General features: G+C 31.4%; 1 protein-coding gene across 21 annotated transcripts; it reads right to left on the reverse strand.

Annotated features, from left to right (window-relative positions):
• Positions 1-325: 325 nt before the first annotated feature.
• LOC116340582 (tropomyosin-2) lies at positions 326-27,123 on the reverse strand. 21 transcript variants are annotated; one of them, XM_031767151.1, is made up of 15 exons: positions 26,992-27,123; positions 23,366-23,529; positions 23,142-23,267; positions 10,066-10,199; positions 9,783-9,900; positions 7,370-7,440; positions 7,159-7,234; positions 6,864-6,926; positions 5,414-5,483; positions 3,337-3,402; positions 3,178-3,279; positions 2,855-2,979; positions 2,636-2,768; positions 2,443-2,568; positions 1,974-2,253 (listed from the first exon to the last, which is right to left on the reverse strand). In XM_031767151.1, exons 2-15 carry the CDS (start codon positions 23,477-23,479, stop codon positions 2,108-2,110), a joined length of 1,470 nt encoding a protein of 489 aa, XP_031623011.1. In that variant the 5' UTR covers positions 23,480-23,529; positions 26,992-27,123; the 3' UTR covers positions 1,974-2,107. The 21 variants fall into 21 exon arrangements, with proteins under 21 accessions (XP_031623008.1, XP_031623007.1, XP_031623003.1 ...); XM_031767149.1 differs by lacking the exons at positions 7,370-7,440; positions 9,783-9,900 and adding exons at positions 7,877-7,947; positions 9,384-9,501 and having other exon boundaries at positions 26,992-27,122; XM_031767150.1 differs by lacking the exons at positions 7,370-7,440; positions 9,783-9,900; positions 26,992-27,123 and adding exons at positions 7,877-7,947; positions 9,384-9,501; positions 26,753-26,800.
• Positions 27,124-27,236: the final 113 nt, after the last annotated feature.

Genomic DNA, 27,236 nt, shown 5'->3' on the forward strand with positions numbered 1-27,236 from the left:
ATATGGTCGTTGACATATAAAAAGCGATTTTTTTTACTTTGTATTCATCACATTCAAACTTTGACTAATAATCAATGATTATCTTGAATACTTGAATTATCACATTTTAGAATTTAAAGGCACGCATGAAGAACATTGGAACTAATCAAAACCTATATTCATTCTGTGGAATGAACAGTACTTACTTTTTTCTTGAACAAGTTTTCAGGTAAATTTTATTAGCTATTCCAAAGGAAGAAAGAATGAAAAAGGTAAATAATAAAATTGTTTTTCGGATTTACAACTTCTTTTATTAGCAGATAAAATAGCATATAAATAGGGTTTTGAAATCTTATCAAAATTATTTGTAAGCGGACCGGACAAACGTTCAAATCGCAAAAAATCCACCAAGTGAATAAAACAGTAATATTGGTGAAGTATTGACAGTTATATTTGGTACGATTTGTCTTTAAATGACCAATGTCCAAAAGTAATTCTGTGACAAATCTTCTGGCAACAATTATTAATAGATCATTACAAAAAAGGCATTTATCAATTAAATTCAATTCATTTTTAATGAAATAGCAAAACATTTTTAAGAACATATTACTGAAAGCTACAACAGTGTTCATATTAATTAGTCTAATTCCTATCGGTTCAAAGTTGTTATTGTTTATTTTGTTTTTGCAAGTGTTCATACAATTTGTATGTAAGTATTTCATAGCATTGAATTTTTATGTGAAAGTGTGCTGATAGAAGTTAAGGAAGGCCCTGGAGATTGACATTTGGCCATTGAACAGACGATATTTTTAACTATTACCATTTATCCAAATGAAAAGAATACCTTTTCTCTCTCCCTCTCCATTCATTCTAAATTTTCATTTGGTTGTTTAGGCAGTACTTAAAGCTAATTTATTGATTTAATTGTAGCAAAAGTGAGTAGTGACATTAGGTTAAAACTAATGATGAAACTAAACGCACTATGATTTCATTGTTTAAAGTGGTATTCATAAATAAAATGGACACCAAAAATTCACCATTATTTACCATTACAATGTCAGTTAAATGAATATGTCTGCACTATTACTATGAAATTGTGGTGATATCGTGAGGTATTCATAATTTTCAGAAATGAACCATATAGATGCACATGCGATGTTGTTCGTATGGTTTTTGAAGAAAATGCGCGTTACTCAATGAAAATAATGTGTAAAAATTTTCTGTGGGACACTTATTTGCATATTATAAATGGAAAATGTCTAGTAACTATCAGCATAGCCTAGATCAATTTGATGTGCAATTCGTTTGTTATTTTCCCTTTCGGCCAGTAGATCATCTGCGAATGTAATGTTAATCTTTGTTAGTATAATTTCTAAAAATCTTATAGCAGTAAATAATTGTTCATGTCTTATAGTCTCATAGTCCAGTAAACATAAAGTATTTGTCATCAAATAGGTCTGGGGTCAACTAATTAATAAAATAAATTCAATAAAACAAATTAATTTTAACTGATTGAAAATAAAAGAACGCTCTTTAATTCGCTTTTTTTTTAAATCAAAATTACAAAATACAAAATTATAAAAATAATTTTAAAAAAAAGAAAGTAAAACAATGTTTCACTTTTAAGTTGATCATAATACGGGATTTTATGCAGAATTGAAAGAGTCTTTTGTGGAAGCAATTGCTGCTTATTCTTTGAGGATGAGTTCGACGAATGCGGTGTCGAGATCGTCTCCAATATCCTTGTATTTTTCCTTTTCCATGACGAGTTCGTCTGTTTTATCATGATAAAAAAACCAGCAACAGAAATAAAATACAAGTAATAAAGTAAAATATTAGATATTTACAATTCAAAATGTTCTACCTAGATAATTTTTTATATAATATTTAGCGATATATTTTTTTAAAAAATCATTCACATTCCAAGCAAAATAAAGTGCCACTCAATTTAAATAGTTACCTTAGAGAAGCATTGAACATTGGTCAATATAATGTTTTTTTTTTTTAATTTGTTTCTCAAGTGTTAAAAGGTTTAACGTGCAAAGCGATAATTTTGGCAAGCAAATATTTTGTTTTAATGTAAAAGAAATGATCAACAATTTCTTGGATGATGAAGTAATTGAGAAGTCTATGCTGATGGAGCATCGGCTGGTGGTGCTTCAGCTGGTGCAGCCTCGGATGGTGCGGCCTCAGCTGGTGCTGCTGGTGCGGCTTCGGCTGGTGCAGCCTCGGCTGGTGTGGCTTCAGCTGGTGCAGCTTCAGCTGGTTTCTCACCTGATAACCGCAATATAATTGTTTATGTGTTTGACGATATTTTGGTATATACATTTAATTTGAACGATATCTCTTGTGACGCATTCAACAGCGATCGAAAATGATCTAAGCAAATGAATTCGCTACAACGCAAATATCATTCAAAATGAATGTACAGTAGGTATTATCGCTTCAATATACTGTATTAACCTTCTGCAGGTGGTTGTCCTTCGACTGGTGGTTGCCCTTCGACTGGCGGTTGTCCTTCGACTGGTGGTTGCCCTTCTGCTGGTTTTTCACCCTCGGCGGGTGGTGCACCATCGGCTGGCTTCTCACCTACCAACCAATACAATCCATTGAATGTTTGTCAATAATAATTAATCGATCTTTCTATCGCTTTCACCTTCAGGCACAGGTACTGGTTCTGGTTCTGGTGGAGGTGGAGAGTAATTCTTCACGAATGGTACTTCGGCGCCCTCAGGTGGCAAGTCAAGTTTGAATTCAAATGGTGGTGGTGGTCCCTTTGGTTTTGGTGGCTTTAGTTTATGCGAAACAGAAAATTAGATTTTCCAATCCATGAAATAAAGAATTTCGTTGGATATATGTATGATATTCTCAATACTTCTGGTTCAGGCTCTGCAGGTGCTGCCGCATCGGCACTTGGTGGAATTGGTTGGCCATCTTCACCAAGTTGCACTACAATTGGTTGACCATCTTCACCAACAGGAACCGCATCGGGCGCAACCTCTGTACAACATTATTTTGAATGTTATGCAAAATATATTCTTCAAGTTGTACGAATAGTTTTCGAAATCACTCAAATACGATGTCATCATGTCTACAAAATTTGCAAATATTTCTGGTAAATATTTACAAAACACAAATTCGATGGCATCGTATTTGTTAGATATGTGAAAACTATTGTTTCTTTTATTCGGTATTTGCCTGGTGGTGTTGCTTCTTTTGGTGGTGGCGGTGTTGGATCCTTGGGAGGTGTTGGAGGTTTTGGATGTCTGTCGTTATACACCACATCAACACCGATAAGTTCTATAGAATTATACATTATGTTATTTCTAATCAACAAAGACTAATGTATTTTCTGACCAACAAATGCATTATCCAAATCATCTCCGATCGTTGCGTATCGTTCTCGCTCCTTGATAAACTCATCTATTCGTTGAATTATTTAAAGAAAAATGCGTCAGTAAACATAATATCTGTTACATAAAACAGACATTGACACATTTAAGTGGAATGTTCTTAGTTACGTGTGTGGGATCGATGAAGCTACGAACGAGTTTAGTTCTCCACAATTCATTGTAATATGAGACCATATGTTGGATAAACGAAATTTAATACGGCTTAAAAATATCTTCTTACAAATCATTAGCCACCAGAAACGTAAATAATTTTATTAACTACTAGGATAAATGGATAAAGACATTGATGTAAAATAATATATTTGTTTAAAAAAATACAAACAATTTATTTTAGAAGGACAAAAAATCATTTAATTCTCTGACTCAAATCAAACAAAAAATGAAATTAAATTCAAAAAAATTAATAGAAGGGTAAAAATAAATGATTGGCTAAGCCACTTTTAGTATTTTCTTTTTCTCTCTCAATAGTCCAGAATGTAAATAGTGAATAATGTTTTTTTTTTCATCTCTTTGTTTCAAATCAATTGAATGTTAAATCTAAGTCGACTATTCTTTATTTGAGGGAATATGATATGCTGCTTTTTATTAGCAGTAGAAATCAGATGAAATGTTTGAAGTAAATAGTCAGTGTGTTTTACTAAATATAGTATATAAATATAATTTTATATCTTGCCTTGCATATTAAACTCTTCGAGGCTTTAAATCATTGATCGACATATATAAATGTAACTTAGTTAACTGTTTATAACTGATGTATAGTAAAAAATAATTATTCATATAATAATTAATTCTCTCATAATTGCAGAAAAATTGATTGACTGAGCCTTAAAACAGTCCTTCATTTCACAAAGTTTTAAGATTTTCTCAAAAAATACCCAAAACTTGGAATGATTGAAAATTGATGAAGATTGGAAGCAGGAAAAACCGAAAATGTATTGTATTTAGTAGAAATCGAATGAAAAAAGATTTAAGTTCATAAATTAATGTATAATTTGGACATTGATTCGGGCTATTGAACGTCCTTTGTCCATTTTTTGACTGGAATGTAAATGTCTATTATATTTTAACTCTTGCGCGTCGATGATTTGAATGAAACGTTACTAATGGCATTCGCTCTTATTGTTATGGTTTACTTTTATAAATGGAAGATTTTTTTCATCTTTCTCCTTACATTCTATCGAGAAAAAGTAGTTATACATATCAAAAAAGGGTTTGCGGGAATCAAATATAGATTTAAATATTCTTTAAGTTGCTTAATTACGTGAATTTGTTCCCTTTTTGTTGTTGTTGTAGGTGAAGTGCTACGTGCATGTCTTTTTTGAATGATGAATATAATAATCATTTGTCTATATAATACATTTCGTGCATTATGTTTAATTGTTTATGCTTCGTTCATTTGAACACAAAAAAAAATTTGGAGAAAAATTCAATGGAAAGTAGAAATGTCTAGATTTTGATCCTGTCTTAGGTTTTGATTTTAACACATCCGGTTTTACATATTTTGAATGTCATGCAAAGTCGCTTCCATTTCTTCTTGAAGTAGTTTGTTCTTTTCACGTTCAACTAAAATGTCATCTGTTTTGATTGTATGTTGATGATGTTGTGTAGATGGTTTTTTTTATTTAGTATACAAAACATATTGAATCAATCGGGACGCCATCAAATTGATATTAGATTTTATATATTTTTTTATCGTTGCAACAATTAGGTCAAGCATACGCAGTTATTACAGCAATTTTGGGATTATCAGCGCAACACAACAAAAATTAAAAAAAAAGGAAAAAAAAAATTAAATCAAAACAAAATTAATAAAAACACCAAAACATATTATAATAAAAAAATAAAAACAATTTTAAAAAGATCGTTTGGATCAGTCCAGTGTTGTTAGTCTTGAGGTAAGGTTGAATTTAAAACTTTAAACATTTTATTGAAATATGTTTAAGTTCATTTGTTAGTCACAGATATGTCACATACGTATTGGGATAAAATGTGTGAAAAAAATTGCACACGAAATGACTTACCTTCAAGTCTGTCAACTTCCTTTTGCAATTTCTGAACGGAACGCTCAGCGAATTCAGCACGAGCTTCAGCCTGTCATTTTTTTAAAGGTTGAAATAGAAATAAAATATATATATAAGTAACGATATTTGTCATTTTGAGTTGGCTTTGTTTCAAAATTCCAAGAATACCATAAATGAACTCGAAATTTTATAAAATTACTATCACATTTGCTTGGAATTATGAGAACAAATTTTGTTTGTAAAAAGCTTGAATTTTTATGAGCACACATCAATTGAAACACAGAAAAAAAAATTATCATGCAATTAATATTAACAAAGAAACTATTTGGTGTGTTAATAATATAAAATCAAACTATGTTTAAAAAACTGAATAAAAACCATTCGGTTGTTCAATAAAATAATATTTATACCTCTAAATATAAACGGATGAGAAATATTTGAGAAATTTAATAATGATAGAATTGAGAATTTCTATTTCCAAAAGAAATTAAAAACCCTTCACCGAAATTTTCTATAGTTCTATATGATAAAATAGAGTGTGCAATTTTACAAAAACTTTGTTGTGAAAACTTACACTGGAGCATTGTTTTTTAAGTGCTAAAATTTGTTCCTCGGCAGTTTCCCGATTAGCAGAAGCCTAATTTTCGTTGAAAATAATGTAATAATTTTTAGAGACAAAAAGGTATTTTTTACAAAAAGTTTGACTTTTGGAGAGTTTTCTTCGAATATTTATAATTTTCTATTGAAATCTTGTTTTTGAGGAAAATCGTTGTTTTTACAGTAAAAAATCGATGTGAATAAAATATTTGGCAAAAGAGACAGAGAAATAGAGATAGAGCGAATGATTTACAATCAACCCAACGATCTCTTCATTTGTCAAAAGGTAGATGCTTGGAATTGAAAGCATTTGTACTGCCATCAAATATTTACAAAATTTCGATTGAATTGAAACGTCATAGATTTTACATACACAGAATTGATTCATAATAATTGATGTTGCTCATATTCAGGACAAAAAAAAATGGAAGTAATTTAATATCACCTCTTTGAGTCTATGACTTAATGAGCGAATTTGTTCGCCACATGTTTCTTCCAATTGCGTTGCCTAATTCCAGTGAATATCCATTTTGAAATGTTATAGTCAAAACGAGTGAATCAAACACAGTATTCGGATATAAATGTTAATGTGTGGATCAAACAATTAGAAAAAAAAAATTAGTATGTTTTTGACATGCGCGTAATGATTTTTTTGCAAGTTAACGTTATATTTATCTGTGGTAACACGAAATTATGGGAAATTAGGTAGCGTTTGGCCCAATTTGTTAGATTTATAAATAAAATTTGTTTGAGCAAAGTGAGTGATTTCGACACACAGAGAAAAGCGTATAAACATTGACAAAACGCGTTCAAACAACAACGAAACACATTTTGTGAAGCCTTTTATTTGTACCTCCTTGAGACGGGTGGTCAATGTCTTGATCTGCATTTTATATTCTTCTTCACGTTGGTTGGCCTAATTCGTTTTGTGTTTTTTATAGTATTGTTTTTTTTTTCGATTTTGAGCAAATTTTGAACAACGATTAAATTAAAATCAATAACGCGAACTCTTAATTATTTCTTTGGCATGAAAACATAAAAAATTGATTTGAAAGATATATTTTTTTTCATACAATTTTTTATACCTTCGCCACTAAAAAGATAACTTTGAATTGAATTTTAAATAAATTGGTAATAAAATTATATACCTTCTCTTCCGAAACTTCAAGAGATTTCAAGTTGTTGCCAACAACACGGAGTTCTTCTTCTAGTTCAACGATTTTGCTGTTAAAAAGAGTAAAAAAAAATATAATTATTATTATTTCATATGTTCAATGAAAATCAAGTTGAAAACAATATTTAAATAGTACAGCAAATGTTATTTTTGTAAAATAAAAAGCATTGGCACAAATTACAAACCTTTCACTTAGTTCGACTTTCTCTTCGGAGCGTTCTAGGTCCTGTTCCATGAGGACTAGCTTACGTGCAACCTTTTTTTAGCGGATTGTATTATGTGGAACAAGCAACGCATTATACATGGGTTATGAAATAAACACAAAAACTCATTAGTTTTTCACAAAAAAAAAAATTAAAATTGGATAAGACGAATTTAGTAAGTTAAGATTACATTGGGATGTGTTAATGATTAATGAAAACGATAAAACTATTTCTGCTATCTAAATTCTTTCTTAAATTCTAGCAAACATTATTTAAAATTGGTAGTTAATACATCTAGTGGATAAATGTTCTTGAAAAATACACTTTCTTCGAATGCCTGAAATTGAATGGTAAAATTAATATAATTTAGTTAGTTCTGAAGCAAGATTAAAAACAGCGTGGGGCTCGCATAACATCAGCAGCAGTTGGATCAGCGGAAACATGTTTAAAACAACAGCACAACAAAACATAAACATTACTGAAACGTACTTTTCACCGAGTTCAGCACGTTCTTCGGCTCTTTCCAAATCGGCTTCAACCATGGCCAATTTACGGGCAACCTAGATATTTTGTGACAGTTATTCATTTGCCAAATTCACACATTTTTTCGAGAGAAAGAATATGACGTTAGAAATATAATTTCTTGGGATTTCTTTTTCTTGAAGCAGCATATGGAATATGATGCAACACATTGGAATACAATAATATAACTTTCACAATCGAATCTCAACATAACATGATTGCAATCTAACGAACTAGCTATTTTATCAGATTTTGTTTGATGGCTTTGTAAAGAAATTCAATAGGATAACTTAGACAAACATTACAGTAGTAACTTTCAACACTACAATTTTTCGGGAAAAAATCTTCATGGAAAAAAATATAATGACAATATATTTGTTACGTAGAATGTTTTGTTTACATTTTTAAACTTGTATTCGTCAAGGAAAAAGTTACAAAACAACAACTATGTGGCCTTATTTTTTTTCTTATCAAATTATAAAGTTAAGATTATAATTCAGAAAGAGATTGAAAGTAGAAGCGGTACAAGTTGTAAGGAAGTGTGTCTGGTTTTTAGATCAAGACTCAGATTCGAAAAATATTGTCATCAACAGATTTCTGGGATTGGATTTTCTGAAGAAATTTATATGAAATTCAGAGTTTGTTGACCAAATGAGGTCCATATGCATAAGTTTCTGAAGCAAAACCACTATTGACTTCTTTCAGTCAAAACCATCAAACAAAGTAAAATAATTCGATATTAAAACAGATTTGGTTGTTTTTATTAATATTTTATATATTTTGCATAAATTCATTTATTCTAAATTAAAAATTTTCATTTGTAAATCAAAAATCTCGTTAAAAATGTAACATTTACATTTCATTTTAAATTAAAAATTTCTTTTTATTATTATTATTTCTTTTCAAACCCAATACCAATTATTTTGCTAATCTGTCACTGTGTTTTAATGGACGTTCAATAATCTTTATTCAATACATTCAATTAAAGTGTTTTTCTAATAAAAAATAATTTAAACATTTCTTTAAACTTTCATCAAAATCTTTGGACATTCTTCAACCACTGTTGAAGAGGACGAAAAAAAATAAACAAAGCAGCATCAATAAACTTCTAATAAATCATTATATGTTTGTCAAATTTAAGTTTAATTAGTTTGCAACAAAAAAATTATATAAAGTTTTAATTTAAAAAAAATGTATATCTACAAAATCAACAACTTTGATAAAATTTGATGATTCAAATCTAGATATGGTGTTGATCCCTGCAACAAATTCACCCTACTTGTCAATTAAACTGTTCTGATAACGACGCTAGGTTCTGTATTGATTGCAATTTATTCCATCGACGTGATAAATTTATTCTATTGTATTCCAATGTATGGCTTGTTATATTCTTTTCGGGAGGCAAACAAGCGGCAATAATTTTTTGAAGCGATTGTGTATGAGCTCAGATTTGTCAAGTAATTTGTAAAAGCACCTCATCGTATTTTTTGTCGGCTTCCTCAGCGAGGAATCGGGCTTCTTTCAATTGATTTTCAAGAGCGTCCATACGTTCTTCATCGGCCAATGAACGATTTTCCAATACTTTGCGAGCACTGCATCATTTTCACGCAGTTTTTTGACAAATGAAAATGAAAAGAAAGAGAGAAAAAATGCCACAAAATTAATCTAGATGCACAAAATACGATGTTATCTTTTCGTTAATCCGATGCATCCATGATGATTTCCTGAAATTTTTGCTGAAAAGAAAAGAAATGCAAATATGTTCCCTAGCTCAAATTGTCCCTAACTATCAGTTGCTTTTTTTAAAAAAAAAACAACTGCCCTATTACACATCCCTATGTGTTATTTAGCAAAACCAGTTAAATTTGACTACCTCTTCATATTTTTTATCTGCTTCTTCAGCAATTAATTTTGCTTGCGCTAATTGTTGCTCCAAGAGGCCTACTCTATCATCTTCCATGTTAGTACGATTTTCAAGTGCTTTTCGTATCCTATTTCGATGCAATTGAAAAATATTTTATTCGGAACAAAAAAAAATATTTTCTTCTGACCAATAAACGAAAACAACTTTTCTCTCATTTTTTTTTTATAAAAATAAATCTTTTGAATTCGATAATAAAAAAAAGAATGTAAAATCGAGTTTCATTTTGACCTACCGTTCACTTTCGTCAGCGGCTTGAGATGCTTCTGAGAGTTTAGCTGTGGCTGATCCCAAACGTTCTTCTGAACGTTCCAAATCTTCTTCAAGCAATTGAATGCGACGATTAAGAGCGGCTACTTCAGATTCAGCCTAAACCATAAACATTTTGGAATGATGGACATCAGTTGTGTTTGAAACTCGAATTTTTATCCATATATATAAATATTATGGCAAATGTTTCTTTTTTGTCTTGAAAATTAATTTCTTCGCTCTTACATTTAAAATTTTTCATTACTTCTATTCATAACAATTGATGTTTCTAAAATTATTTAATTCATTGATCCAGTAAAACGACAAGAAAATGTAAATTAAACATTATGTTTTGATAAACAACCGTTAAAAACCGGTTTAATTTCTAGTGGACGCATTATATAAGATTGAAAAACAATCCATTTTCATTGCATTTGGTGGAAATATGTTATAAGTTCATATCGAAACAATTATCAAAAGAAACGAAGCGTATGGAAGATAAATGAGTCTCTCATTGAATAAAATGTACAATTTCAAGATATGAAAAATGTTAACTCAAGAAATCAAATATCTTGAAATGCAACATTTTTATGGACTTGAAGCGATGACCTTATTATCGTGTCAAAAAATATCATGTCCGGACAGTGTTCTTAGATTGTTGATTATCTTCATTTTAAAAGCAATAAGATTGTATCAAAAAATACAGTGTTGCTTTCTTTAAAACCGATGCGTAGGTGTGTGTGTGTGTCTGTGTCTGTGTCTGTGTATTATTTTCACTGTTAGACTAGATCTGTTATTATTTACAATTTCCTCTGTGAGATAGTATTTCGAACGACGAATTGAATTGTATTAGAAGATGTGCTTAGCTCATATTTAAATTCATTTCTATTTTTCAATACATACTGCTGACGACAACACAAAAGTTGAATGGAACAATGAAATCGTGAAACAAACAAGTGCATTGTTTCAATTGTCAAATGTGTTTTAATGTTCTAACGGCAGTTAACTAAAGCAGCGGAAGCTTTCGTTGAGACAATTTGATTGTCACCCATGAAATGGTTCCGTGAGCAGAGGGCGCGTTCACAATATTTTTGTTTCACTCTTTATTTATATTATTATTCACAATTTTATTGGTAGAAAAATAATCTAAAAATGTGCATTGGTATTGAGATGTTTGTGCATCTGTTTGATTTGTTCTAATTCCTCGATTAAACCTTCAAATGTAATCCAAGCCATACGCTCCCATATTTGAATGTCGATAAAATGGTTTAAACATAGTCGAGATTGAATAAAAACGCGTATACAATTTTCATATGACAGTGAAACGAAAACTCTCAATGTTTAGTGAATATTATTCACAGTTCTCTATTCTCTATTCATTCACCTTGATATTGAAACAGAAGCCGTCGCTATTGTTTGAAGCCACGGAGTTTTGTTTGGTTCTTGCTGTATTGTATTCTTCGTTTCTTTTTACTCGTTGAATGGGACAGAAAATGGAATTACGTCAGATTCGTTGTTTAATTGGCATTTCAGCTTGACCAAAAAAAAAACTTTGAGCCATGCGCCTACTTATGTGTTTCTCTCTCTTTTTTTAATTCTGTCACTTCATTTATGTATGTCAAAGTCACGAATTTCGTTTTCTATTTACGACCATTTCAGAAATATAGTCATTTGTCTCCAACCATTTATAGCTCGCTACAGCGCAATTGAATCATTTTTATAAATGATTTTAACAATATGACATACACATATACATTTGATATCAAATCAATTTTGTTGGAAGAAATAAAAACTAAATCAATTCAAACTAAATTAAACTAATTGTTCCATAGTCTAACGGAATTTATATTTCCATATTGAGCGCTCACACTCTAATTTATCACAGCAATCAATTAAGTATGGCAAAATATATTTTGGAATGAAAACCAGTAAATAAAAAAACTTGACGTGAGAAAAATTATTTAATTGGACAAAATTATTTGTTACTACCTAATTGTTTGAGAGAAAAAAAAAAACGATGTATTTGATGAAAATTTCAAGTGACTTCAAATGTTCTATCTTATAAACATGACGTCATCATGAAATTTCGCTATTCACACTATGAAGTTTGGTGTGTATACTTTTCATTCAATTATGTATTTTTCATTGCGACGCGCTTAGTATAGAGGTTTAACACTCATACAAATTTATATTCAGGAATGTGACACATATGACAAAAATTACCGGGTAATTTATCATAGTGAAACACATTTCGAATATTCGTTCATCGAATATATGAACGTAAACATAAAACACATTTTCTTTGAGTTTTATATCGCTCATTCCAATCTTTTACTTTGTTTAAAATATTCAACTCATCGTTCATATTCATGTTCTCATCCAAATTATCTTGTGGATTTTTAAATACGTTAGATTTGTTTATCTCCGCAATTCTTTACTAAAACAAGAAGAGATATGTACTGAAGCGGGATTACGCAATAATGATTTATAGAGATTATATGTATAAGAATTTTTTTTCTCAAGTTAAAGAGATTAAACGCAAAATTAAACATTTTCAAAGCGTAAAAGAATCTAGCACTAAGAATTGCTGAACAAATTACATTGCACATATGTTATAAATATTTATGGAATAGAGTTTGTATCGATTTCGATGATTTATGCTTATCCAGCCAATTAAAATCATCTATGGCATCGCATATAGATCAAAATTTATGACTTCATATATTGAGGCTATTGTTGGCTTAAATAAATCAGGCAAATAATCCGAGCAACTTGTAAATAACGAACAAACTATGGTGCTCAGTGAAAAAAAACTATGGAAATAATAATTGTACAAATACTGTATGAATGACTCAATATTTTTTTGCTTTTTTAACTAAATTGTATCGGCGATATTATTGTATTTGGTGAACTCAATTTAGTAAGTTACAAGTTCCGCATAATGCATTTTTGGTGCTGTTTTGTTTTATGGGTGCATGTCAATATTGCGATTACGCACGCAATATTTGTTCGAGTGAAAATATTGTAACTCCGCTAAATATTCAGCGCGTTCATGCAATCCCCACAAATGAATACGACATCATAATGCGTAGTGTTGATATCATCTCGCCACATATTAGTGTGTAAATTTTCGGTGTGTTGGTGTAATTTTTATTTATTTTTGTTTTCGCGCAAAATTCCGTTTCTTCCAATGCCCGCTTTTGAGTCGACAAAAAGAAATATAAATTGTATACGTTACAAAATAATGGAACACAGTGCAAGTATATCGAGAGACAGGAATTGCACTAACAACAAACAAAAAGAAAAATGTGCAATTAAACATGCACGTAAAGCTAAAATGCAATCTTAAGGATGTATTTAAGAAAAAAACTGAACAAAAAAAATAAATTGTTTGCTTTACTTTGTAGAAATTCGACCGCTCAGCCTATGAGAATATTGTAGGCTTTGGTAGCAACTCGTGTCTTTTCTATTTCAATGCAAAAGAATTTATGACTAATACAATATTATCGCAACCTTGTAATTTGAAACGTTATGTGACTGAAATGTTTGCTGACGTCTTGATTTCAGGAAGAAAAATAAAACGGTCGTTGTTTACGTTGCTTTGAAATATTTTCGTTTTAGAAATGCATTAAAATATATGGAAAATATGTTTTCGGCTTTTGTTCTTATTAAAAGAAATTCAAATTATGCTTAACATATAAGCTTGTCTGAAGAGCAGAGATGTTAATATCACGTTAATAAGTGTGGCTACTTTCTATATGTGCATCAGTAAAATCTTGATCATCATTGAGGAAGCATCGAAACATTACGCAACCATTGGTAGTTGTGTATGACACAAGCACATTGAAACACACTCATCATCCTCTATCGCTGCGTGGCCGTAACCGCGATGAAAATTGTTTTCTTCTTTCCTTTTTTTTGCTTTTTAATCGCAATTACAAGTAACGTCAACATATATAAATAGCACACGTTCCACCTTTATCGCATTTCGGAGAGCTGTCCGATACCTTCGTAAACACATTCCATACCGGTTGTTGGCGGTATTGCTTTTGTTGTAATTGAATGAAGTTCGGCATCCATACATTGGAACCGGTCGCTTGAATATATCAGAAGTTTTTTGAAACACCAACAAATACAACATAATGCATTGGTGTGTAGCGGAACGGGAAAGTGAAACGAGAACACCGAATAGAAATTGATGATTACATGGACATAAATTTTATGTTTCTATCTATCTCTTTCGACTAAAAATGTGCTAGAATTTTGCACGATTGCTTCGAATTTCAAATTTCAGCGAGAAAAATAAGCGATGAAACGAATTTATATCTGTGTTAGTCACACAGCATAGAACAAGAAATTTAAACACTTTGTAGATGAATGCAAATGGTCACGAGAGACGTTACAATTGTGTTTGTATCAATGGAAGAAAAGTGCTGACATAAGCAACCGAAACATAAGAGGGAGAGGTAAAAATAAGAAGAGTTCTTATGTTGTTCTTATTTCTATGCACCGGATCTTCTTTACATGTACTAGTAAACGGTGTTTTGAACCAATGCTTCTCGAACATTTTCCCAGATGGACAACAATTTTTATCGTTGATAATTATATATTTGCCTTAAACATTTTTGAATAACAATCAGTTTTTTAGGTTGATTGTTCATTTTTCAACGAATACCATTCATTTTAATGTACTTGTAGTGGCTGTTTATTGTCGACCTTTGACCACGCTATCGTCTTGATATTTGGTCATGTTCAATGCGAGTTCATTTGAAAAGATATATCATCCATTGGACACGTAAAAGATGATACATTTTCATATCTTTATACAAATGGCCATGAGTCATATGTATAACATTTTAAGCGTAGTTTAATGAAAAATCAATTTGAATGCACAGTAAATAAACATTTTGCACTATACAAATTGTATATTACTCTCGTTGAACGAAATGCGTTCCGGCAAGAGGTAATTAAGCTTAAGCTGTATCGTGTATATGCTTGGACATGTATACGTATGTGTATTTGTCGCTTCTCAATGGGTTCGCTAAAAGCGGTTTGAATGTTGAATGTTTGTCTTTTTTCTCTCTCTCATTACGATTATTAAAAGCCGGTCGTATCATTTCAACGAACATTTTGCTGTGTTTGCTTTACTCTTCGTAACGTTCATCCATTTTTATACTTTTTGTTCATATACGGTCGACGATTTGTACGGGAAAAATAACACACAATACACAAATTAAAAACCATAGGAACATGGATAAATAACTCATACAGACATGCATACTCTATATGCGTATTTTTGTATTTTTCATGCTATTTAGACCACAAAAATATTTTTGTTTGTTGGCATTACACACAGGCGATTGCCAAATGAACATCATTTGTCGTTTCTTGTAACATTTTTTCCGCTTCTTTTTATACTTAAATGTACTGAAATATCCATATGCATGGAATGTATCAATGTGTCACATATACATACGCACACACGAATGTGTTGTTCGACCAATGGGCTGCTTTTTTGAACAATTTCCTAGCATAATCAACTAATCAATTGCGAATTGTGGAGAAAAAGAGGTTAAGCCATTTGGCCAAGAATTTATTGCCGGTGTTCATATCGTACGTGTCATTATATTCGACAATGTGAATAAAGGAAGAAAAATCAATATTATTTCTTGAAATGTTTTAATGAATTATACTATGTGAAGAGACATCAGACCATAGAGTACGAAATACATTTTTGATGTTTTGGATCAAAAACGAAAGTTGCTTGGAAAATCTAGGAAAAAAAAATTAACTCACTTCTTCACGGCGAATGACTTCGCCTTGTAAGCGTTTTTGGTATTCTTCACATTCATCCTTATACTTCTCCATTTCTTCTTTTGTCTGGCGCATCTTCTTCTTCAAAACATCGAGAAGTGTGCCTTGCTGAATATTGGTCGTCATTTTGTCTAATTTTTTTAAACTTTTTCTTCTGTTTTACAAAATACAATTGGTTGCTAATGCAATTGATTTTGTCTTGTAACAAAGAACTTCGTTTGACACTAGTAAAACTTCACAATTTTCTTGTCAGAAAATGACGTAAAGTAAAATAGAATTTTATTCTAGTGTTTTTTATGTATCAATCCACTTTTTTGTGCACAACACACGTACACTTAATTTCAAGTTTAAAAAAAAACTACAATGAGGAATTTTTTTAAAAAAATTGGTGTGTTCTCAATCAAATCGTTTCTTCAGTTGGAAACATGTATCGCACCCACTTTTCTCTCTTTCTCAATTAGAAAACGTAATCTAACACTTGGCTTATTTTTCTTCTATTTTGAATTAATGAAACTCAATTTTAATTAGATTATATTTGATTATTTAAAATCAATTGATTTTTTAGTGGATTTTTTTTTTGTTTCAGTATTGAAGCAAAGGTATAAATCGATAAAAAAAACTGGACACATAAAAAGATGGATCGGACACAAATGAATGAGAATAAAACTGTACTAAAGAGCACGAAACGCAAGTGACTCGCCCGAAACTTCAAAATGGCGAACCCGTACAGTGAATATACACACAAAGTCAAAATTATATGAATAAAAGAGAGAGACACACAACAACCACTGACTCGACAATGAGCATGTATTTTGGATTGTGTCATAATGTTGTATGTTTCGGTGCCTGCTGTTGTTGTTGTTGCTTTAGCTCTTCTTCTTCGTCCATACAACAATATATGCTTTGGTAAGCGAAATGTAAAAGACTACACAAGCAAATGAATTTTGAATGTAGTAGAACTGTATGTACCATGTACGGTTGTGCATTGACAATATTTTCAAATGCGTATATATATTGTTTGGCTTGTGAGACAGTGTTGAGTGTATACATACAGAGGGAATATACGGGATTCGTATCGTTTGTAATACCATGCGTAAACGTTCCGATCTTGCTTTTTCGGTATTTGTTCCAATGCTTTTGACCTTAAATTGAATGGTTTTGCATGTATCGTCATTCTATACACCTGAACGTTTTGTATAATTTTAATTCAAAAGTGGAAATATTCCATGCGTATACAGCACAAGTGATCAATGATGAACAAATGACCAACGATTATGTTGCTGAAGTTTTTTTCTAAACAAAGTATGTGTGTAAAAGAGAAAAACATTGAATTGAAAAGAGGTGAGGCACATCATCTATGTGCAAACGATCTAATTGAATATATGGGAAAATAAAAGAAAAGTTGCGTTCAAAAGCTGAATTCACCATTGTTTTCTGTTGCCATTATTTTCAAATTGTTTCACTTGGTGCATTTGTACAAAGGCGAAACAGGAACTAATGTGCCACACATGTTCTTTCCATTTCTACTGAGGCGAATGATAAATTCAGTCAGAAATATTGCATATTTTGCATATGAATGGTTCAATTACTGAACTATATATGTTCATTTCTGAGCTCCCAAAAAAATGTTCAAATTTGGTAATCAAAATAAGCAAATCCATTTTAAAATTCAAGTCACAGCAAAAATGGTTATTTTTAAATATTCATTATTATTCAGAGTTTGAATATATTGCTGCATCAGCATTGCAAATATTGAACGTTGGAAAATAAGCAACAGGCAGAAAAAGAGACTGATTTAGTTCAATTCTTGATATTTAACTGTTTCTGTTTCTAATCTACGATTCTTATAAGAATTGGATATACCCAATTGTGGATTTTTTATTCTTCTTTTGTTCTCAACTATTTGTTTGAAGTGGACAGTATGCAGCTCTCAATTACAATATGACGCTGTTTAATCAGTTTGCTTGTTTATGTTTCCAAGCACATCAGTTGCACGACATCGTGCACGATTTTCTATATTTTTTTATACCGATAGACCACCAGAATATGAATCGTTTCTATTCTCGTTTGTATTCACTTTGTGCGAGAGAAAGAGAGAGAAGGAGATAAAAACAAAGCAATAGAATGTGATCATTAGGTGTTTTTTTTAAATTGTAGTCAATAATGAAGAGTCAATTTTTAATCGTGCATTCAAATTTCCGAATGAATCAAAGTTGATTTGCATTTATTGTGATCGCTATATTTTGATCGTAGGTAGATATTATACCTTGATTTGGCAATCTGTGACCGAATCTTAATTAAATTGTCATTCGATACGCACTGAATTATAATATACGTAAATTTATGCAAATGTCTATTAATACACTGTTTGTCTCACCATCGTGATCTCTCGATTTTAACAACAATGTGTCTAGGTTTTCTTCATATCAACGTTATCAAAAGCGTACGTCAATTGTTTTTTTTACATCCGTTTCTAAACCTTATCACTGCTTTCCACATTTCTCTTTTGCTGTTTTATCATCAATATTTTTAAAATTCAATTAATCATACATCGTATACAAAGGTATGCCAACGATGAGAAAATATGGAACGATAAGAAAATGTGTTAACGGTTGCCCGAATTACATATTTGTTTGGGTCTAATTTTCAGAAAGAAGCAAAAAATGTACAGTTTAGCGGAAATATAACAACGATTTTGAATATTCAACTCGTTAATTGGTATGACATTTTCAATATAACGTTTGAAATGGATCATTGATTTTAAATCAAAACAAATCATTTTGTATAAACATACCGCACAAGTGAATGAATGAACCAATGATCATTAAAACAATGTGTTTTCTTGTTGGGAAACTCCCGTTTTGCAATTGTTTAAAATACCCACAAAGTTTTTACAAACATCAACGAAAAGTATTATGGTTGTTTGAAAAAAAATTAACAAAAAGCGAAAATAAATGAATCGTAACTCATAACGACATAAACGATGCTTTTACATAAATTATATGATGCGGCGCCAAGTGGATAAGTTTTTTAGGGCATGTGTCTTTTTTTTGCAGAGTGGATTTTACGTTGTCATTGATTATTAAAGGTTGTGTATAAATGGTGTGATCTCATTTGGTTTTGAATTGAAATAAAACTTGTTTTAATTGGCAAATAGCAAACGTGTGTTGCACATGGTCCGTAAAAGGACAAAAATCGCTATGAAATGAGCATTTGTTTCATTTTAGGCCTTCGTCGAGACAAAAGGAAAATTAGTCCATATATAAAAAAATATGGGTATTTGCAACAATCAAATAAATTTACAATAATGCGATCATTGATCTGCTTAAAAAAATTAGCACACATATAAATACAATGGTGATATTTTGTTTTTTTTTTTCATACGTGAAATTTATCATTTAAAATTGGTTTAAAAACGAGAGAGAGAGAGAGAGAGAGAGATAAACACACTTGAGTCAAACATAAAATGATTCACGCAAACATTTGCGATACGAATCAATTGTTTTGAAGAATTTCATTGAATATGTATGTGTGGCTGAAAGTACTAATGAGGTCCACAATGTTTATTATTGTCTGTTTGCGTTTTTGTTTTCACACCATGAAATCAAATCGACCTGAAAACATTTTTTTCCTTAAAAAAGTCATGTGTGTGAGTACTGACATTTTAATATGGCCCGATAAAGTGATGTCATTTATATAATTTCTCTTTCAATTTTTAACAAGTATACTGTATTTTGTGTACTTGAACAAATTGAACTGAATGAATAAGTAAATTAAGTGTATGTAGTACGAAGACACCAAATGATTGTGTCACAAATTTAACGGAAAGAATATTGCACTACTCACACGATTTTTAATGCAAATTTTTTTTGCAAATTTTCAAAATAATAAGAAATTTATCACTCAAATAGCGTATAGCATAATTTGTATGTGACTTGTTCGAAATTGTGGTATCTTGAATATCTGCTTGTAGAAGAAAAGAAATTAATTTCAAGAGAAAAATGGTTTGGAAAAAAAAAACAATTCGTGGAAAATATGACGAAATGCAACCGTTTAAATGCAATTGCTTTTATCGTGCATGTAATTTCGTCATCACACATACCCGTTTCAATTGTGTTTTCATAATATTGTGCAATTCGTTTCGAATGATGTTCAATTTCATCATTGTATCCGAACTGAATATTGAACGGCCAAAAGCCAGTCCTGGATAATCGGCACACCTTCGATTTTGTCGCCGATATTCTCTTTCGGCTACTACTTCGCACCGCTCATTTGTGCACCGTAGCTTTGACCATTCAGCGGCCTCTGGATCATTTTCTAAGTCGGCTGTATTGTCATTTTCAATCCATTGATCGGCATCAGCACCTTCCAGAGGTGGTCTTTCTTCGGTTGGTGGCAAATTTTTGGTTTTCTTACTACGTTTCTCTTTTTTGGCACCATGTTCTGAATCCGTTGTAGCTGCTGTTTGACGTTGTTTCTTCGATCGTTTTGATTGTTTCGATGGAGTCTTACTACCCGAACTACTGTTACTGCTTATGGAATCATTTAATTCGTCTTTTGTCAATTCCATTTCAATATCACTATGCAAGGCACCAATTGCTTCTGACCCCATTGTCAATTCATCCAAATCATCACTATCTTTGCTTATCACATTTATTTTGTTCAGTTTGTCGCTTGTGGAATCCATCAATATGTTCGCGTTTTTTAACATCAGGCTACCTAATCTATTATTTTTGTTTAAATCGTCGATAAGCGTAATGTGTTTGGTATCGTTGATGGTGTTTGCATTATTTTTGTTGCCATTTTTATCAGTCGTTTCATTACATTGAGCTGTTTCATTTGTATCACAAACAAGTAGCTTGCTATGCAATGAACTGTTGTCTTTAGTCAAAACCATATCGATATCACTAAAGTCCAGAGTCGACCGTTCAATATCTGAATATTGTTGAATATTTTGTGTAACGGGCAATTGATCGCCTCTACGTAATGCAGCAATTACTTCATCTGCACGTACATTTGATGTTCTGCTGCCACTATGTCGAATGTGATGTTGATGTCCCCGTTTTTTTCCCGTTCCGCTCATATTTTGGCCACTACTACTCGTTATTTGCTGTTCAACTTCTGTTCCCTCCCTTGCTTCTTCCATATCTTCTTTACTTCTTGTCTGTATATTTCTCTATTTAACACATTCGCTTTGTAAAAGAAGGAAAAAAACACACATTCATAGTTGAGTTGGAAATTTTCCTTTAGAAAACAAAAAGTGCTTACGTTCCGATCAGCAGCAGCAGCAGCAAATGTTTAAAAATAGTTTCCATTCGTGTTGTTTGTCCACTGTCTCTATTACCATACTGGATTACGTTTAGTTTTAAAATCAAATTTATTTTCCGTATTGATTTAATTTCGATGTAATTTAATTTTTTCGTAGATATTATTTCATTACTGTTGCCAATTGACGTTTCGAACAACGAATATATTTGATGTTTTAAGTACGTCAAACACATAGATCGATCGTGTGTATAGTTACGAATGTGTGTGCATATGTTCGCGTGTATGTTCGTTATAAACACCATCTGTTGGGCGTGTCTGGTAGTATAATTGTTTCAATGTTTAAATTTAGCTGCGACTCGTTTCATTGCGCTAACATTCAGTAAATTTTTCTGAAGTTTTTATTCGAAATATTTCTTGTTGTTTCTGTTAATCTAATTTTTTTTTCCTTCTCGAAAAACTTTCGCCTCACACAATCATGTGCTGATGAATTAAAATCCAACGATACAAAAATAATTTCGGAAATATGCTTGTTTTGCAAAACGATGAAATTATAATACTCCTTCTGTATCGCCCGCCAAAGAAACTATGTCGTCGCCGTTGCGTATGATTTACTGTCAAACCGATGTGGGCACACAATTTATTTTCGATCCGTTCGGGTTTCACTCTTACTATCTCGTCTTGCTCAAACGAGTGTGAACTTTGAAATGTGGAACACAATTTTCAGTGACGATGAGTGCATAATCTTCTTTCTAAATACAAATTTCAACCACGTATAGGAAATGCACACTTTGCTCAATCCACACATTTGTCCACCTCATTTTATTCTATTTTTCTTCGTTACACAAAGACGTCGATATTATGTTCAACTTTGCTCCGGTGAAAAGCTATACCGACTGTCGATTCGAATACATGTGTGGAATTTAATGTATCATGATTTACACACAGTGTGAGACTTAAAAACGTTGTAATCGTTTATTTTTGGCCAATATATTTGTATTTTTTCTTGTCACTTTCAGTGTATTGAGTCTCACATGCCGACGATTTCTTTCTAGTTCGGGATTCTTCGCTTACATACCAATTGCCGCCATAACGATGATTTTCATTTGTATTGACGATTCAAAAATAGGTTGCCAAGGAAAAGGAGATTGAAAACAGTTTGCATTTGCGCAAAGCAGAATAAAATGAAGCTAACTCAATATGCACTTTGTGCGATATAATTCTGGCTTGCACTAGTGTTTGAAAACATTTGACGGTTTCCCCTTCAAAAAAAATGTTCGATCAATTTTCACACAACGATTTCGCTCTGATCTTTTTGATATTTTTAGATAGTTAACGTGCAGTCAAGCATTTAGAGATTTTTCACATACAATATTTTTCGTGTGAGTAGGCGTTTATTTTCAAATTGAGTTTTGGGAGGAGCCAACTCCAAAATTATTAATCATCACCGAATTCAATTGCTGGAAATTTCTCAAATCATTATTGATCGATGTGATCCCGATTCGATGAAAGTTTTTATCTCACCCAATAAATTAAATCAACTTTACAAATGTATTCGAGTGATTATCAATGGTTTTAAACTTTGTTGTTCATAAAATCTCTCTGTTTGTCTTTTTCGCAACGCACACGTTATAAATAGAACATTGGGCAGAAATGTTCCTTTTCGAAACATATAATATACTTTGTATGTGTTTTTTTTTTCTAGAGAATTTCTAAATGGATGGATTTCGCAAGCAGAAAATGTCTGAATGAAATTATTTTCCACATTGCAAATGATTTGAATTTCATGTTTATGAATCTGTACCCTTGAGTGGGTGATAAATGTTGTTGTTTTTTGAATATTTTTTTTTTACTTTTTCAATATCATTTATTTTAAATTTTCACAAACTAATCCTATCAATTGTTATGAATAGTTCTAATGGCATTTTTTATCATTAAAATTATTTGAAGAATAGAAGATAAAAATGGAAGAATTGTACTCACATTTTGCAAGGCTTTGTTCTTTTCGTCCAATTTGGTGTTAACTTGAGTAAGAGCTTCTTGTGTTTGGTCGAGTTCGTTCTCAACGGTTTGGATCTTCTTTTGGAGGGAACGAGCTTCTTCTTCAGCCTATAATTGGATTATATATTTTGGTTTACATAAAGTCACTAATAGTCACATTCGGTTGGAATATCTGTATAAATTGAATGATCAAATGATTGGCTCACCTTTTCGGCACGAAGGTTGGCATCACGTGCTTGTTGTTCACAGACTAATGCACGATCTAAGGCATTGTCTTTTTCAAGCTTCATAGCTTGCATCTTCTTCTTAATGGCGTCCATGATGAGGGCTAGTTTTTTTAACTTTCACACAAAAAAGTTCTGAACAAATTCTGAAAATGCATTCAACATAGAAATTAATCATACAATAAATGTGATAGCGCAATAAACTTGATTTCCGTAGTTTGTTTGGGCAAATCATTTTCTTTCTCCAAATGTTAAATCATTCATCACCCTATAAACCTAATGTTTTCTTTTTCACTACGACACGCCCTTAGAATGAGTCATCACATCGATAAACGATGCATTTTATAAGGTCATATATATTATTATTGATAGTTCAAAGTCCAGTAAATTCGGAACTGACGCTGTTTTGAATGGATATTTCATAAGCGCCGACAGATGAATATATAAAAGGATATGCTATAGTTGACATTTAAGTGGAGTAAAATTTAAAAAAAAAATGTACTTGTCTAAAATCAATTCACTTTTTTCGCATTTGCCATGACATAATGACATTGAAAAAAGTCAAAGCGTGAGATCAAAACAAAATGCATGTAGATTGTAAATTGTGTACAGCATTTACGCACGTTAAACGTAATTGAATGATTTCATCATATGACAACCGGGGCAGAAAAAGCATAAACAATATTTTTCAGAACCAAAAATGGAAATGTTTTTCAAACTGGATCGTTGTTTTGGTCATACCCTAACAAATCGACAGCATAATTATTTCATAGTTGTAAAAAAATGTGACGTTTCAATTGGTTTTTGTCACTTTAGCCAATAATTATTATAAGTACTTTGATTTATCCCGAATGTACTCAATCGCATTACAATGTTATGTCATGAAAGCTGTGAATTTATCTTATTTCTCCATGACGCATGGAATAGCATTCCAGCATTAATCAACAGACCAGAAAAGAAAAATTGTTGTTTTTAGTGCAAACATATAAAACTCATTGCAACTATAATGGTATCAAAGAGTTTATTCGCTTTGCAGAGTATAATTCTTCAATGTTACAACAGCGAGCCGCACACAACTAGCGCGTAAACAGTGTGCATTTGCATTGGTAGAACAAAGGAATGAAGAGAGAGAGAGAGAGAGAGAAACAGAAAAAACACATCGAATGAAATGACGGCCCTGACAAGGCCGTCGCCAAGCATAAATAAAACAACGCTCTTCAACTGTTGTGTAGTTGTTATGGTTATGCGGTTTCGTTTCCATACACGGTAATGCGTTCGTGTCGTATATTTTACGCAAGGTAAAACGAGATTTTTCTTCGTTGATTCGCTCGCTCAAATATGAAATACCACATCAAATTGTCTGAAACACGGAGAAAATTGTAAAAGTAAACACAACAACAATAACAAACAAAAAAATACTCATTCGTTGATAAATTAAAAGTGCAGCGGTTAATGTACGTTTTTTTTGTGTTGGCGCTTTTTGCTGCTGACGGTATCACTGAATGGTACACAATGTTTTGAAAGTTTGCCGCTTTTATTTAAGAAAAAGATTTTTAATTTATAATCTGGTTGAAACTCAAAATTCAATTCATAAATACACACATTTGAAAATAAGATTTAGATATCAAAGCATATTTATTGTGTTTTGCATCACAACGATTTCGTTGTCATTTGGAAGTGATCGTCTCTGACATCATCAAACCACAAAATGAATATGATATTAAAAAAATATCAATTTTCAATATTTGAAAACTTCCCAATCGACATGTTTGGAAAATGTTTAAAACTCGTTCGTGATCATTTTTTACATGAACTCATTAACAGAATAAAATTAAATCAACAAAATCTTTAATTTACCGAAGACGTGATGGAGAAAAAAAATTCAAAGCAACGATGCAAAGAGAAATAATCAAGTCATCGTAAAATTCATTAAATGATTGAATGTTCGCTAAATATGACAACGAGCAAAAGTGCTAAAAATACTCTTTAAAATCGACAGATTGCGTGTTAGTCTTTTTTTATCGTCTATTTTCCGTTTTCATACTATATGATCTTCAAACGCCATTTTACACCTCGTTTTTTTTCTGCACACATTTGATTGCACTGTACTGCAGTGAAGTACAGTAGGTAATTACAAACGAAAAAAAAAAACATTTTTAATGGTCAATTTACTTTGTTACAGTCGAAAGCATGTTATTGATACGGACCAATTACTGAATTGCTTATTGTTGCTTTGCAGTCGATAAGTGAAAAGATGATGTTACAATTAGTTTCTTTGGCGAGTGTCGGCGTTTCTTTTTCTCAAATATAGGTGTTAACATTGCCGTCTCGCAATATTATTTCTTTCTTTCTTTGAAGCTCGTGAGTGAATTTACTAGTTTTCATTTCGAGTATTATCTCTCTGCTCAAGAAAAATTAAGGCTAATTTTCAATGTACTTAATCTCTAAATAGGAGGTGCTTGACTTGAATCAAATTAGAAAATAAGGGTAACGTTCGTTACTTTATTTTATTCGAATGGCGTTTTTGGCTCCGGTTTTAAAGGAGATTATGATGATTTTTTTTAAATGATTAACTAGAAAAGTAATCGACAGAAGTTTTTTTTTATTTGAAAATGAAACCAATATTGAATATTAATTGGGAATAGTTCCAATACCAAGTATTTTTTTTTATATAATTATAAATAGTATGGTGTAAATAAATCTGTGATCAAAATATTGCATTTCACAAAAGAATTTTATATCAGCAATACTGAATTTCGAACGTGTTATTTGGGTTTTCTAGAATAATTCTACTTTTCCATATTTTTAAAGACGAAGGGAATTTAATGAATCATCGGCCCAGTTATTCAATTTAGTCAATAAAAGACGATAAAAAGTAGTGTTGTTTTTCCGAATTCTTTCGAAAATAGATTTTGATCAAGTTAGGCAATGACTGGATGAATTTTCTAAACGAATTCGATTTCATTCGCAATTTAAAAATAGCCATTCAGTAGGTTTGGTGTTTTCTTCATCAGAACGTTTTGTGCGCAAGTGTGTTGTGTATTAAAAAAATAAACTCAAGGCAATTGCCAAAAATTTGAATTTTGTCGATGTGGGCGTTTTTGAACGACTGTTTTTTCACACAAATTCGTTCGTTTAGGCTCAAATTTAAGAATAAAAATAGTAAAATCTTGGCTCAAGACTGATTCAGGAAAAGACCTAACACAAAAACAATTCTGAAGCAGAAAAATGATTTTATATATGAGAAAAAAATCTAAACTTTCGTTATGATGAAAATTCTCTCTTATCGTTTAAAAAATAAATTTAAAAAGAACTGTGACAAATAATTAAAGAAAATTCAAACCAATTTTCGACTTAAATTGCACTCACTGGCTCAAAATTCAAAACTTGAATCTCGAATTTTTCAATTCCAAAACTATAAAACTGAAGAAAAATAAATGATTTGCACAACACAACTATTTTTCAATCAAATTAACTATTAAGCTAATATGCTTGAACTTTGGTATAAACACTTTAATTTTAATTCAATCAAAAAACTTCACAAATGTAACGAAAAGTATTATTTTTTTTCTTTTGAACACAGCTGAAAGAATCGATGTGATACTTACAAAACGAATCCGCGTATTGAACAATCGCCGACGAACTGAGAAACAGTTTGAGCCCCTGGTAATCTTCAGCGCTCAGAGCTGTTAGTGTTGATATAATGTGGTGTGATGACTCAGATACATACATATACAGTAATAAGAAGGTGAACAGTAGACACTGAGAGATTGGAATATGAGGCGATACAAAAATACAAATCTTTTCTTTGGTAGTGTGAGCCACACGTATCATCTTATGCTGTGCGTGTTTA

This window comes from Contarinia nasturtii, unplaced genomic scaffold, assembly GCF_009176525.2.
Source record: "Contarinia nasturtii isolate CC-2019 unplaced genomic scaffold, AAFC_CNas_1.1 Cnas_scaffold_695, whole genome shotgun sequence".
NCBI lineage: Eukaryota > Metazoa > Arthropoda > Insecta > Diptera > Cecidomyiidae > Contarinia > Contarinia nasturtii.